The sequence below is a fragment of the Cibotium barometz genome, chromosome 5 (assembly GCF_041138505.1).
Source record: "Cibotium barometz isolate CiBa-2024 chromosome 5, ASM4113850v1, whole genome shotgun sequence".
NCBI lineage: Eukaryota > Viridiplantae > Streptophyta > Polypodiopsida > Cyatheales > Cibotiaceae > Cibotium > Cibotium barometz.
This window is the reverse complement of record NC_141050.1, coordinates 42,308,677-42,324,710: the sequence shown is the minus strand read 5'-3', so window position 1 is coordinate 42,324,710 and position 16,034 is coordinate 42,308,677. Positions and strand designations below refer to the sequence as shown.

Sequence of the window (16,034 nt, the reverse complement as noted above, 5' to 3'; positions counted from 1 at the left end):
TTCTTCCAAGGGCCAGGCTTTCACCCTCCATGGTCTCCCCATCCAGAATTGTACTTTGACGGTTTTGTCAATGATGGGACATAGGTGCTTGAGCTAGTGGTGCCTATTCCAATTAGATGTGTCTACTAAACACAAAGCACGTGTGTATTATAGGTGCCATCATGCATGAGTATAGGGCTAAAGCTGTGCTCGAGTAGAAACTCCTTCCGATGAAAACTTTAACACTACTTTCTACTCTTAATTTATGCCTTTCTTCGACTCTTTCCATGCTGCTTGTTTCTAGCACCCCTAAACGAGGGTTTTGTACCGACTTTAGGTCCTATAAAAGTAGTAGATAGGGGGTCCTATAAAAGTAGTAGATAGGGGGACCGGTATGGGGATGAGACTTATCAACTCACATTGGTGCCAACATCATCGAAGGACGTGTTGAAGGGCTTTTTGGGGAAAATAACCAGACTACTGCATCATGAAATCAAAGGGTTTAAAGAACTTAATATTTGGCATGTCTTCGTGAAGGTGACCACCCTGTGGTTGTGGGGAACTATTTGACCATGTCGAAAGTTGGGACCTTCGTTAAGGTCGAAGACAAGAGACTCTTTGCTTGTCCGTTGGTTCTTGGGCTAAGGATGATGAGTTAGAAGAACCATCATGTGACCACTATAGCAGGTCAGGGACGTTGGTGCAGTAGAGGTCAATAAAGTTTTTCATTTGAAGCCACATCTCTGTGCTGGTGAATTGTGTGGGTCCATCGTACACCATTTACTTGGGTGAATCCAATTTTATGGCTCCATACAAAACCATTGTTAATAAAATAAGGGCTTGGTGCTTCCTAGCCCTTTTGTATCCCTGCAATCCTCTAGACAACTAGTGAATCGAGGAGAAATTTCAAGCTAGATAGCAAACCAATAAGTGAAGTGTGATCACTAGCCTTCTTAATAACGACACTTGGGCATAAATAAAATAGAAAACTGGTGAATGTAGGAGAGATGTCAAGCTAGATAGCAAACCAATAAGCTTAGCTCATTGGTTTCCATGAAGATGACATTATCCTACCACCCCATTGAACGAGTGATGCCAAGAGTCTCATAGGACCATGGAAATGTTATTGCATATAGCTAGCATCCACTAGATCTAGGACAAGCTTGTGAGGCTAAGTTTTTACAATGGGCGTGAGTAAAGAGGCATCCCTCATGGCGGTGGCTCCAACATTTGTCTCTATACTAGGATCTTTAGCCTTTGTCTCAAAGGCCTGTATGCTAATCCCAAAATTAGGAACGTATAGAAACATGGAAATACTACATTTGAGTAGGCTTGATTTTATGATGGGAATTCCTCTCAAGCATCATTGATCTTAACACTCGTTGTCCAAGTATTGGATCTCATTATACTTACTTCAAGCATCATTGATCTTAATATTCATTGTCCACCTGTTGGATCTCATTTTACTTCCCTCAATTAGAACCTCACATATGTAATCCCAAAACAGCCCAGTAGTAGCCCATGTGCAAGTTTTCTTTAAAAATATCTTGGCAAATGTATATTGTGAGCATACTCTGTAGTATTTATTGCTTTTCTACATTTGAGGATAGAATCCACTACAACTACCTCGTATAATCAATATATGAACCTTCGCTTATTTCTTTTCCTCAACTTTTTTTCTACTTTTGAGGATAGAATCCACTACAACTACCTCGTACAATCAATATATTAACCTTCCCTTACTTCTTTTCCTCACACTATTCAATACTTTCTCTCTCTCTCTCTCTCTCTCTCTCTCTCTCTCTCTCTCTCTCAAACACACAGATGCATTAAAATGTCTTCTTTCGAAAAAAGAATACACCATTTTTTAACTTTCCAAACATTTTGTTCAAACAACCATTTTTACTTTATGTTTTAAAGAAACTTCTAGATAGTAAGTTGGAAAAAAATTATCAAGTACCAAAGTAGTTAATAGAGTATGACTTCCCATGGTTGTCATTTAAGTAATTTTCATAAAAAGTCCTTATTTTAAAGTTTTCCTGTTGAGAATAATCATTTTTTAAGCACATTCCTAACACAACGGGAACTGAACGGGTCCAAAATGAGCCCGGATGACCATGGGGGGTGACAAAACTGACATGACTAGTGATGTGATATCACATGTTTGCGTGCACCTGCACACACATGTAGGCACATACATGCATGAAAACAGTCCACACCACACATGGCATTTTCAAATTTGTCTGGAAGAGAAAACTGCAAGAATATTTTCACAGCCAGAGTTGTTCTTAGAGCAAGACTAAACAAGCTTTATGATTGTTGACATCAATACATACCCTGCCATCTCATACACTGGTCTAATCAATGGCTTGGAGTTGTACTTTATAACGAGCTTGGATGCATTAACACAGAGAACATTATATATAATGGCGAGCTCCAGCGACAGGTAGATATCCATCCAGCTCACTCAAATATATAAAAAGCAGAAAATGAAGGCAAGAAGAAGATTGTATGACCAAATGGCACTTTCAAATATAATCAGAAACAAGGCACACGCACCCACTGAGTTTGCAGTACTGTCTTCACACTCATGTGGAAACTAATGATCTAAATAAAAGAGCAATTTCCATTGCACATCCACACGGGGCTGGGTACGGGATTGCATGTGCCAGAAATCCCTTACACTTCCTAACAAGACTTTGAGGATATGCACACAACCATACATCTGCTTCCTAAAAAGAATCAGGCAGCTAATTCGTCCTGCGTGGTTGAATTCCTGACTTCATTGTTTGAGAAGACACGCCACAATGCCGCAAGCAAACTACCTAGAATCGAATGGCATACACTTGAAACGGCACATGGGACTGCTGTCAAAGGGTTGCTGAAGTGTTGATTTGCAAGGACAACTCCAAGAACAGAATTCTGTAAGGACATCAAGATTTCCACACAAGTCAGTACTTGCACAAACCGGTAGCGTGAGACTAAGGCTGGTTACAGAACATGAACACTCCTCAGCAGGAGCTCCATCATGGCAGCCTGTAAGGGATGGACAGGGAATCCTGCCCATCCCGAACTCCCATGGACAGGGAATGTTCTTCAGCCAGCTTAACATCAACAGTTCTGTGCTTGTTTGGTTAAATATGGGCATGCCCTTTTTCTTAGTCTGCTCTGCTTATTTAACTGTCCAAAACACCATTTGTAAACACATAGCATACCTGCATGCCGACTTCTATGGAGATTGTGCGGGCTGTGGAACCATGAAAACCCAAAAGTCTTGATAGCAAGAAGCCAAAAAAAAACCCTGCAGAGTGCAAACAGAACACTGCTAGCACAACCTGACCTCCCGAAGATAGTATTGCTTGAGAGTTCTGGGCAATAGCACTTGCACACAGTGCAGCAACTGTGATGATTGCCACTAAGGGCGCAAAAGGGGCGATTTTATTCACATATTTTGGAAAGTAATGTGCCATAGCTACTCCTGCCAAGACTGGGAGAAGGACCACCTACAAGATAAATTTCCACGTAAGAGCGAATCGACCTAACAGCATACTTATTTGTTATTATGAATAAGCCTCCAAATTACCACCACCCAAGTTCAAACAAACTACTAACCTAGTTTTTGATTTTCTTTTTTAGGTTTTAGGATTTCAATCATGCCTTATGCAACTTCTATTACAGTACTACTTCTAGGTTCTCTCCCTCTCCATTTCGTTTTTGCTTGATTTTTGCTCATTCATGCTTCTATGGGTGCCAAATGCTTGTGTACATCATGGGCAAAGCCAGAGCATCATATGCTCAACCATTTTGCCTCCCAAAAACAAGATTTTTTGCTGAAATTTTACTCTCTTTTGTGCAGAAAACCTAGATTTTTTTTTCAAAAAAGGGGGCTTGATTTTGAGGCTGTTTTGGGAAAAAATTTGCAAGCCTCCAGAACAAAAGTTTGTTGTGGGTTTCAAGGCTAATGGTTTGGGACCATTCCGGGTTGACTTGGAGCAATTTAGGGTTTCTGCCTTTTCAGAATCTCTCTCTCTCTCTCTCTCTCTCTCTCTCTCTCTCTCTCACACACACACACACACACACACACACACACTATTTAAAAAAAAAAAGTAAAAACCAGTGCTCTATTACCAAAAAGCAATATACATGGGGAGGATGTACTTCAGAGAGAAGTCTTCCAATGAAGAAAGCTAAAAACAGTAGAAGAAGACTTCAAATTGTGGGATGTCAATAGCCTCCAGCCATCGACAGTCATGTGGCGACTAGTGAAGATTGGCACGAAAGAAAGCATAAGAATCTAGAGAAGGTTGTCGAAACATAGCATGATTCCGAGCCTCTTCCAAATAGTCCAAAGTGCCCAATATCTCATCCAAATGATGAAAGTGTCAAATCCAGCCATACAAGATGACAAAACACCAAAAATATAGAAGGATTTTCCTCCTTTGAACGATGGAAAACGTCCTCGGAGGTTGTGAGTAAGTACCATTTAGTATTCTTATGCAAACCCCATAAAGCATCGGCATGAGGTTGAATCCGGGGTGAGGAAGCAACACTTTGTACACATTACTTGCCGAAAGCGCATTCAATGAAAGAGTGCTGGTATGACTGACAAGTTGTCAATAATGAAATCTGTCCTGATGATCATCCAAGGGTGGGATGGGTTCAAAAGGCCGCAACAGCATAGTAATAGTTTTCCACACTTGCATGTGATGCAAACCCAAGTTATGTTTCAAACACACTTGTGGAAAAGTCATCACAAATCCATTATCCGTGACAACATCCGCCACAGTGGTAACTCCAATAGAGGCCAAAAAGCATGCCTTTCATGGTTCCTGTACTGCAAGTGGTCGAGGAAACACCAAAGACCAATGGATGCTTTCTAATCGAAAAGAATTCCTAGTCAACACATCTCTTCCATGCCAGCGAACAGAAGACGGAGCTAATTTCCAATCACGAAGAAGAGAAGATGCATAAGAGCATCCCGAAATTTTCTTTCAAATTTACTAATTACTGCTTTTGAGAAATGTGCAAATTGCCATAAGCTCTAATTTTGATAGAAGCACACATGCCTGCAAGCATTATGGCCCAGGGCTACCGAAGGTGAAATAAAGTGGGAATCATGGTGGCTTTTCTTGCCAAAAGATGATAATGCAGATCAAGTATATTTAATCCACCATGCATTTTCGGAGTGCAGACCAAAGATCGTCTCAAAAGACGTAGCGCTCTCATATGATGCTTGGTTTTCCACAACAATTCCAAGGCATCAGACATAAAACAATCAATATCAGATTTACGCCAGATCAACAATGGCAAATAAAATTGCACATAGGCCATAATGATTGTTCTCTTTGTCTCTCTCTCTCTCAGACACACTCCTACCAAAATGAATCTTCAAGAACTAGAGGCTTACATTAAATAGTGGAGGAGAATGCTAAAAAGGCTCTGTCCAAGCAAAAAGATGTGCAAGGCAGAGCTCTAAATCAGCATGAAAGACAATTAGAAGGCCTAACCACGGAAATCCAAGGCAAAAATGACTAAATTACAGAGTTGGAAACAAAGTTGAGTCGACAACAAATCCAGGCCTAGAAAGAAACCCATGCAACCCCAGAACCTGCCCCATTGATAGGGAACTTAGGATAGGGATGGAGTTCCTGAAAGCCCTTGTTAAAGACCATGCCACCGAAGAAGGGGAGCTGAATTTCCGTGAGGGCTTGAGGATGGATATGGAGCAGCTCAAGGCTGCAAATGACAAGCTACATACTTCTATAAAAGATTGGGTAGAGGCAGTGAAGAGACACAAACCCCCGCAAAGCATTATACATGAGACCCTAGAGGAGGAAAAACGTAGGAAAGCACGGTCCCTTCATGTGCCGGTGTCAGGCGTTTTTCTGAGAGGTATTTTGGGCTTGTGTATATATGGATGCATGGCGTGTGTGAAGGTTTTGCTTTTGAGGGCGTTGCCAGATGTACAGGGTGGACGGTTGGTTTTGGGCTTGTTGTAGGCCTGTCCGGAATGAGGTTCATTGGAGATGATATCAGCTGCTTGGTTGAAGTGTGTACGCGTCCCCAAAGAAATGAGCGGGCACTAAGTTGCATTTGAAGAAGGTATGTGGAAAGCATGGGCAATAAAAGATTGAAAGGGGCCAAGGTTGCCTTTGAATTTGGTGTGAAAAGGAATAACATGGTGGCCATTTTTCAAAATAAAAAAAATATTTAAAAAAAGGATGAACGTGGCCAGCTGGTAAGATTGGCGTGGAGCTTTGAATGGCTGCCAGCGGGTTCTCTCCAGAAGGTTGGCGAAGCTGGCGAAGCATGGGAGTCGGCCGGGGAGATAGAAAAGATGGTCGCCTTGTTTGTTTTCGTGGGGCTCTCGGGCGTAACCGCAGATACATAGAGAAGGGGAGGTCGCCCTGGAGAGAAGCTGCAGCAGCGTGTGGGCTGGCGGCGTGGACGGTGTGGTCCCTGGTTTAGACGTGAAGCGGTGGTTGGAGCCCCCTGTGGCAACCGTGTGAGGCGAGTTGGTGCAGCCGCTCTGAAGACAGTGGCTGGCGACGGATGAGGAGAGCGCAGCTGACTGGCCGCCTAGGAGAAACTAGGAGTTCAAGGGACACACAAGGGCGTTGAAGGTGCTGCAGTTACAGAAGCGGACAGTCGACGGGCTGGTGAGCGTGGAGGGCACGCGTAAGAAGAGAAGCAGAGCAGCTGGCAAGGAGCTGCGAAAGTGCAGAGGCAGAGAGGGCCGCTAGGTGAAGCTAGATGTGGAAGCCAAGGAGATGCTGGCGACCGGATGCTGAAGACAGGGTGGTGAAGAGGGCACGTGTGGCCGTAAACAAGAAGGTTGCTGCTTGGCTGGTGGGGCCGGTAGCATTGTAGAGGATCAACACAGAGAGAGAGAGAGAGAGGTGTTTGGGTAGCTGCTACTGGCGACACATGCAGAAGTGATGGGCTGCAGAGAGTTGAGGGTTAGCTGGTGGGGCGCCTTCTGAAGTGAGTGGCCGGGTTCATTCTGGTGTGATTGGCACAGCAGACAGGCGAGAGGTTCGCGGTGATTGGGGATGTGGTGTATCCTCGGCAGTGTGACAGGTCAAAGTGTTTTGTTTATGGTTGTGTGAGTAAGGCTTCTGTGTTGGGAGAAGCTTGTATGATGTGTTGACTGGAAATAAATTGCTGGATGTTCGCTTTGTCTATGGTGCCCCTGTTTTATGCTGTCTTTCTGGCGTGGGTGGTGGTGAGAATTGTGGAAAGTGTTCCAGCCGGTGGCTGGTGGTGCCTCCGTTGTGTTAGTGTTTTCCAAGTTTGGGAGGTGAAGGGCTATAGAGGCAGGGTCTTTCTTCTTTTTTTTTCACCTCACATTCTTCTGGTGCCCCCACAGAGGATAGCTTTGGTGTTGTTCTTTGCCTAGAAGGGCGTATGTTCCACTGAGGAGAGCTCAGGGATTGATACAGGTTGTCATGATGTGGTCTTATCCGGAATTTCATGGCAGGAAGGGTGAAGATGTGTGTGACTTTTTGGAGCGAATGGAGCTGGCATGCATTAGCAATCATGTGACAGATGAAGAGCAGGTTTTGAAGCTGATAAAGATTTTCTTGAAGGGAGATGCCCGAAGCTGGCTTAAGGATTTTGAAGTACAGGATGCTGGTGTTTTGACCTTAGACAGGTTGAAAGAAGACCTTTTGGAGCGTTTTCAGCAAGTGGAGGATTCTAGTGTGCTTTGGCAGGAGTTAAGCATCTTGAAGCAGGTACATGGGCAATCACTGGATGATTTTGTGAAGGTATTTACATGTTTGTGGGGTAAGTGGTGTATGACATTGAAGCACGGAATTCCTCCTATGTTTCTGAAGAATAGTTTGTTTATTGATGGTTTGCTACGCAATTTGAAGGTCAGGGTTGAGTTAAAGAATCCCAAGTCATTTGATGATGCAGTTAGTGTTGCTAGGGAAAAGGAAGGCAAGATTTTGAAGTAGATGGAGATGGGTATTTATCCGTATGAAGGTGTTGTGTCTGCAAGGGATAAGCAGGTAAATTTGGTTGAGGTGGATAAGAGTTCTATGCAAAGTTTGATTAGACAGGAGCCTCAAAGGCCGATACAGGTGCAAAGGGGGATGCTCTATGTGCCTTCTGATTTTTTTCCAAAGTCTTTAAAGCATGTGCAGGTGGATGAAAAGCAAGTGAAGGAGCAAAGTGAAGATGAGAAGTTGCCAGTGGATTCTTCTTTGGATGGGGATACCGTGGCTGTACATGACAGTGATTTGGAAGATCCTATTGAAGATCAATTGCATTTGGATCTGGATGATATGCATGCACAGGGAAGCAATGAGGATGATGCCTTGGGATTGACTGATGATAAGAAGGAAGAGGAGCTGGATACAGAAAGGGAGGAGGATGGGGTAGAGACTTGTGATCAAGTGAAGATGGTTTGCAATGCAGATGTGGAGAGCGTGGAGGAAGACTCCATTATTATGGATTTTCTTGGACAGCTGGATGGTGGTATGGTATCTGCGATGAATGAAATGGATGTTATTCCATTTGATGCATTATGTGCTGGGGAGTCTTTGGACAATGATACCAGGGGGGTTGGCAACATTCAAGAAGGTATGCATGTAGATTTGGCTGATAAAGAGCGTTGTGAGGTGAGTATTGTGCCTGAGGATGATATCTGGGAAGTTGCTAGCCTTGATGAACAGGAGGCAAAGATGGAGATGGATGCAGATATGGTTGAGAGTGTAACTAAGGCTTCTTTGCGTGTTGCTGAAATGCTAAAGGCAAAGTGCAAGGAGGACAAGGATTCTGAACTAGCCGAGCTGTATGGTTGTGAAGAGATGCCTGAATTACAAGAGCTGGAAGTGCTGGTAGACACTGCTGTTGGAAAGGATCTGGATTTTTGTGTGTAAAAAGCTCAAAATGCTGGAACCTGGCCTTCACTGGTGTTGATGAATTGGGTGCTAAATGCTGCAATGCCACAGGTTTTGAAGGCGAGTAGGTTTGTTGTGGGTGAAGTGTTCTCAAATGCTGTTGTGGTGCATATGGTCGATGTTTGGTATGCAGTGATGCAGCCATGTTTTTTAACAGATGTTGGGGGATGGGATGGTGAAATGTTGTTTCCTTTTGATCCTGGTGGATAGCTATGGAATATGTCTTTTGCTGCTGAGCATGAATGCTCTAGCAGATGGGGAGGTTGGCAAAGTATGTCAGGCGTTTTTCTGAGAGGTATTCTAGGCTTGTGTATATATGGATGCATGGCGTGTGTGAAGGTTTTGCTTTTGAGGGCGTTGCCAGATGTACAGGGTGGACGGTTGGTTTTGGGCTTGTTGCAGGCCTGTCCGGAACGAGGTTCATTGGAGATGATATCAGCTGCTTGGTTGAAGTGTGTACGCGTCCCCAAAGAAATGAGCGGGCACTAAGTTGCATTTGAAGAAGGTATGTGGAAAGCATGGGCAATAAAAGATTGAAAGGGGCCAAGGTTGCCTTTGAATTTGGTGTGAAAAGGAATAACATGGTGGCCATTTTTCAAAATAAAAAAAATATTTAAAAAAAGGATGAACGTGGCCAGCTGGTAAGGTTGGCGTGGAGCTTTGAATGGCTGCCAGCCGGTTCTCTCCAGAAGGTTGGCGAAGCTGGCGAAGCATGGGAGTCGGCCGGGGAGATAGAAAAGATGGTCGCCTTGTTTGTTTTCGTGGGGCTCTCGGGCGTAACCGCAGATACACGGAGAAGGGGAGGTCGCCTTGGAGAGAAGCTGCAGCAGCGTGTGGGCTGGCGGCGTGGACGGTGTGGTCCTTGGTTTAGACGTGAAGCGGTGGTTGGAGCCCCCTGTGGCAACCGTGTGAGGCGAGTTGGTGCAGCCGCTCTGAAGACAGTGGCTGGCGACGGATGAGGAGAGCACAGCTGACTGGCCGCCTAGGAGAAACTAGGAGTTCAAGGGACACACAAGGGCGTTTAAGGTGCTACAGTTGCAGAAGAGGACAGCCGATGGGTTGGTGAGCGTGGAGGGCACGTGTAAGAAGAGAAGCAGAGCAGCTGGCAAGGAGCTGCGAAAGTGCAGAGGCAAAGAGGGCCGCTAGGTGAAGCTGGATGCGGAAGCCAAGGAGATGCTGGCGACCGGATGCTGAAGACAGGGTGGTGAAGAGGGCACGTGTGGCCGTAAACAAGAAGGTTGCTGCTTGGCTGGTGGGGCCGATAGCATTGCAGAGGAAGGGTTTGAAGTGGCTGGCAGAGGATCAGCACAGAGAGAGAGAGAGAGAGAGAGAGAGAGAGAGAGAGAGAGAGAGAGAGAGGTTTGGGTCGCTGCTGTTGGCGACACATGCAGAAGTGATGGGCTGCAGAGAGTTGAGGGTTAGCTGGTGGGGCGCCTTCTGAAGTGAGTGGCCGGGTTCATTCTGGTGTGATTGGCACAACAGGCAGGCGAGAGGTTCGCGGTGATTGGGGATGTGGTGTATCCTCGGCAGTGTGACAGGTCAAAGTGTTTTGTTTATGGTTGTGTGAGTAAGGCTTCTGTGTCGGGAGAAGCTTGTATGATGTGTTGACTGGGAATAAATTGCTGGGTGTTCGCTTTGTCTATGGTGCCCCTGTTTTATGCTGTCTTTCTGGCGTGGGTGGGTGGTGAGAATTGTGGAAAGTGTTCCAGCCGGTGGCTAGTGGTGCCTCCGTTGTGTTAGTGTTTTCCAAGTTTGGGAGGTGAAGGGCTATAGAGGCAAGGTCTTTCTTCTTCTTTTTCACCTCACACTGGTATGTGGGCTACAAGGGGGGACTTTCCCCAAGGTAGATGCTTTGGCACTCTGCCAAATGTTGGGCGTAGACGGGACCCCTGCCCCCTTCACGAATACATGGAGAGCAAGGACAGACATGACACGAGAATGGCCCCTTATCAACAGTTTCCTCGATGTCACTAGCAGACAAACCTTAGATGGGCAAGCTACCCTCAAGGGCACACAAGTTTACGTAGGGGATGATCTCACCTTGGCTCAAGTAGCACAACGGCGGGAAGCGATATTGACAATTCATGAGACCCACAAAGCGGACAAGTGGGTGGTGTACAGAGATGGTCGGATCATTATCGCTTAGCGTCGCCCCACATAGGGGCATAGTGTCAAGCCCCCAGGCTAGCAAACCTTGCGATTAAGTATAAACAAAAAAGGAAAACACACGAAAACTCGGGCATCTAGCTCACCACCCAACCATAGAGCCATTCAGTCTCCCCTCTAAGCATAGGGGGATAGCAGCATCAAAGACATGGCTCCACGTGCAAAGTCCCTAGCCTCCCATACCACTAGTATACACCATCCATCGGATGTAAGTACGGAGTAGTCTCAAGGTCTCGAGTCCAGGTCTGAGGAGCTCTCTCTCAAACTGACTCATAAAGTCGCTGTTAACCCTTGTTGGAGACCTCTATGGCGTTGACGCCAACCACCGTATTATTTTCACTTCTTTTGGAACACAAGCGTCGGAATGGTCGGAGTTCACATGAAAACCATGTATTGTACATTTGACGTGTGTGCTTGCTGCTTGTCTATTAAAGGCGCACCATGAGATCCTAGGTTGAGAGTGCTAGTTTTAGAATAGGTGTTTACACTAGCTAGAGTGGCCAAATGAGTCCAAGGTCACCAACAAAACCTAAAATGTAACTCTCATGACTCATTCTCTTATGCAACTAATAGAGTGCTCTTCTTCTCTACTCTCTTACTCTCTTGTGTCTTGCTTGCCTACTTCAATTAGAGCTATTATATGCTCATTGTGTATGTATGAGTGTATGTGAGAGAGAGAAATTGAGTGAGAGGAGGGTCGAGCTTCCTTTGGAGTGTGACAACGATAGCCGCAACGGAGTGGAGCTTTGGAGTGTTGCTGCGTGACAATATCGTCTCCTATGAGAATCTGCGCACAAGTATTCATGAGGTGAGTGACACAACTTGCCCATGCAATTGTGAGCTAGGTCATGGCATATTGGCTTCTCGGTTGAGCTGTTTTATGCTCCCAAGTGTGGTTGGGCAAAGCCCCATAACATTGGTTTGTTCCTGCACTCTTTCTATGGTACAAGGCTTCCCATAAGTGGCGCCGTTGCCGAGGAATTTCCCTCCACATAGCCACAATGCATTTTGAATGCGTGTGTGCGTATGATTGATTTCTATTATATTTTTATTTTCTGTGTTTTTGTGAGAATGGTAGAAACGAAATTCTGAAAATTTATCCATTTTTTTACATTGTTGAAATCTCAAGAAATTTATGTTTAATTTCTTCATGTTTTTTATTTTGTGCATGTTTTTCAATTTTGACTCCTTAAGTAGGTAGAGAAATCATGATAAAAATAGAAATTAGAGAAAGATTTACAAAACATGAATTTTTATGTTTTTTACACATTCTGTGTTTTTGCATCAATGTAATTAACGCAAGTTAATTAAGCTTAATCCTCTCCCTAATATGGAACATCTTGACTAGCTGTTGACATTTAATGTGTGCAAGCTTTTAGGCCACTAGCCCAAAAAGTCCAAAAGCCTATCAATACCCATTTTTGGGTGAGTTTTGATGGGCTGGTTGCACTCAATACAAACAGCTTTTAGACAAGCCCCAAGTCAAAGATTCTAGGAAAACCCCTTTTGGTAAAACCAAAAATTGAAACGTAAAAAGTAAAAAATAAAAATAAAAAGAAAGTAAACCGAAAATGTAAAAAGTAAAAAGTAAAAATAAAAGCGAAAAAGAAAAAGGATAAAAGAAAAAAAGATCCGGGAGTTGAAAAAAAAAATTGAAAAGTGCATGCACAAAAGGATAAAAAGGTCCGAGAGCCAATTTTTTTTTTCCCGAAAAATGCATACACAAACTTGTCTAATATATGTTTTACTGTTGTGATCGTATTGACGCAATTTGTGTTCCATCCCAAAAATTTGCATTTTTACGTAGTTAAGGAGCTTCCTTAACTATGGAAGTCGACGCCCGTAGCCCTTGATTGACCCGAAAAAAGTACACTATTTTTGGGCCAAATGGGTTAAGAAACACCAAAAACGTGTTTTCGAAAAACTTTGGACAATCCAAAAAAATTTCGATTTAAAATAAAATAAAATAAAAAATCAAAAATTCACAAACTTGACCAACGTATCTAGAGGACCTTCCAACACCTCATATTCACATACACCTGCAATTTGGGCGTGTATTAGAGACCTATTTAGATGATAGCGCATCTATCAAGCTAGACGCGTACTACCCTACACTGGGCTCGAGACTTTCGATCTGAACCCAGTTTAGCACTGTATAAGGACCTGTACTAGAGGCCAGCGACACTTCGTCAGATTTTGAGCCGATGAAAGGATCCCCAGTCCCAAGAAGTGAGAACCCTAACCAGGCCTAACCAGTCAAGTCAACTACCACTCTTTTTGACCACGTGGCTAGCAGTGTTGCAATGAAACATGTTTCATTCCATCTGAATAAAACGAAACATTTCATTGGAATGAAATGCGTTCTTTCATGCTGCTTGGGAAAACCTACGTTTTTCAACATTTTCTATCCAAAGAGCACGTTTTTCGAAAAAAACGTCTACAGGCGACTAGGAAATTGATTTAAGGAGCTCCTGCCTTGCACAACTCAGCTACCAACTCCTCCCGCACTTCCGAGGTTCCGTGCCCGCCAACTCTTAGGTTGGTTGTGCGTTTTTTCTTCGATTTTGTAAAAAAAACACAGATTTTGAAATTTAGGGGTTTTCATACGAGGGTGCTAATCCAGCCTTGCTTTTGTCAAGATGCCTCGCACTAAGGATGCCATGTGGGCCCATGTCACTCCCATATCTAAATATGGTAGTTCAGGCACACAAAAGTGGAAATGCAATTTTTGCGAGATTTGCTCAGAGGGTCCATAATCCGTGTTAAGGCCCATTTCACGAGTTTAACCGGGGAAGGCATTGGTGCATGCAAACATCAAAGCCGAGCTACAAGAATGGAAAAGACAGCAACTGGCAAGACGCGGTTGTGGACCTGTGCTTGAGGATATCGGGGTTAGTGAGGATACATGTGAGGCATCAAAGAGCACACGGTTGGGTTCAGAGGAAGATGCATAAAGCCAAGTAGGATTTGGGGGTCCCCACGGCAACACGAACCCCTTTGCCCGTAGCACCCAAAGTCTCTCTAACGAGAGCAAGTATTCAAGCAAGCATACAAAAGCAGGCAATTAAAGATGCAACTAGGGAACTCACTAGGCTTTTCATCCAATGTGTTTTGTCTTTTCACATTGTGTGCACACCATGATGGAAAAAGGCCATGAGGGCAATCAGCCGCATTGGATGTGACCTTGCACACTAAAGAGCTCATAAGAGAGCAACAAGCAGTGGAGGTGGAGATGGAGCCATTAAAAGCCACTTGGAGCAAGTATGGTTGCACATTGTTATGTGACGGGTGGTCAGATATATGCAAGAGGAATGTGTACAATATTTTGGTGTCCTCTTGCAAGGGCACTATGTTTTTGCGTGCCATTGATGCATCTATGCCTGGGACAGTGGTGACAGGAGCATTTATATGGTCACACCTCCGCGAGACTATCATGGAGATAGGCCCACAAAACATAGTGCAAGTGGTCATTGATAATGGTAGCAACTGTCTCTATGGGACGGATGCTAGAGGATGAGTTCCCGCAGATTGTATGGACTCCATGTGCATCCCATAGCCTAGACTTGCTCATTCAAGATCTTGCCAAAATTAGGTGGATTGCTGACATCTTTGACATTGCGCGTAGCTTGGTGAAGTTTGTTACCGAGAGGCCGAAGGTCTTGGCAATGTTTCGTGCCAATAGTGACATTTAGCTTTTGAAGCCCTCACAAACCAGGTTTGCATATATGTTCATTGTGGTTGAGAGGGTAGTGAGAATCCGACAGAGACTCATGCGCACAGTGGTTAGTCGAGAGTGGATGAGCTGGGAGGACCATGAGCACCCGAAGGCAGTTGCTTTTGCACGCAGAGTGATGCAAGAAGATTGGTGGAAGGAGGAAGCGGCTTTATTGAGAGCTCTTCAACCAATCTATAGTGTTCTTCGCATCACCGACATGGAGGGCAGCACTCTTGGACTCTTGTACGAGTTCATGGACCGGATTGGAGAGGCTCTTAACCGATGCACTCTCTTGACAGATGAGAGGTACTGAACTTCCAACTGGTTGCCTTCTTGTTGTAACTTGTAAGTTGTATCGTACTATGATCTATCGTAGCCTGTAGGAGTGAGCTAATAGCTTTGATCATTCATGGCTAATTTTTAGGGTTGAGGACATTCGACGGGTTTGGAATGACCAGTGGGATTGGTTCCATAGACCAATCCACGCGGTTGGCCACATATTGCACCGTCTCTGGCGTAGTGAGGCCCAGTATATTAATGAAGAGTTGGAAGATGGATGGCAAGATTACATTCAGAAATGGTCAAGAGGAGACGTGGAGCTCATGAGACGCTTGGAGGATGAGTGGCTAGTGTATCGGAATGCCAGCCACGCATTTGGTAGACAGACTGCATGCATGCGAGAGAGACAGCTTCAGCCAGTCTCATGGTGGGAGAAAGAAGTATGGGATCAGTAGCCCTCACTTGGTGAGTACAACTCTAAAAGACAAGTCTGTTATTTACATAATACATTGATCTATGATGATTATACTTAGACTTTAGTACCCTATACTTACAAAGTTTCTATATTTTAATGGCAGAAACGCCTCGCCATTCGAGTCCTCTCACAAGATTGCAGTTCGGGTCCTGCTGAGAGGAACTGGAGCACATGGGCCCTCTTCCATACAAAGAAGAGGAACATTTTGTCTACTACTCAGTTGGAGCGGTTGGTGTATTGCCATTGCAATCTCCGCCTAATTGAGCAGTTGGGCAATCCGATAGAGCCTCGTCAGGTCAATGTCGATAAAATCAACATTGAGAAGATGAAAGATGTCCCAAAGATTCCTCACGAGGAGCGCGACATATATGCCATATTGTATGAGGAGTTGATGGTACCTGCTCATGGCACATGAGCATCTATAGTAGCATTATCAAGAGGTGCTAGTACTAGTGCAGTAGCTGAGACGAGTGCGGCAGTTGAGCCAACATCATCATCTTCTGAGAGTGAC

The 16,034-nt window shown here is 44.5% G+C and overlaps 1 protein-coding gene across 3 annotated transcripts in view; it reads right to left on the bottom strand.

Annotated features, from left to right (window-relative positions):
• Positions 1-2,494: 2,494 nt before the first annotated feature.
• The window catches only part of LOC147638515 (Sodium Bile acid symporter family), a 100,725-nt gene continuing 87,185 nt past the window's right edge, over positions 2,495-16,034 (bottom strand). For all 3 annotated transcript variants that reach the window (XM_086798430.1, XM_086798431.1, XM_086798429.1), the window contains 2 exons: positions 3,195-3,482; positions 2,495-2,901 (listed from right to left, as the gene is read on the bottom strand). In XM_086798430.1, the coding sequence (XP_086654556.1) occupies positions 2,722-2,901; positions 3,195-3,482 (468 nt within the window). In that variant the 3' untranslated portion in view covers positions 2,495-2,721. The remainder of the gene's footprint in view (positions 2,902-3,194; positions 3,483-16,034) is intronic.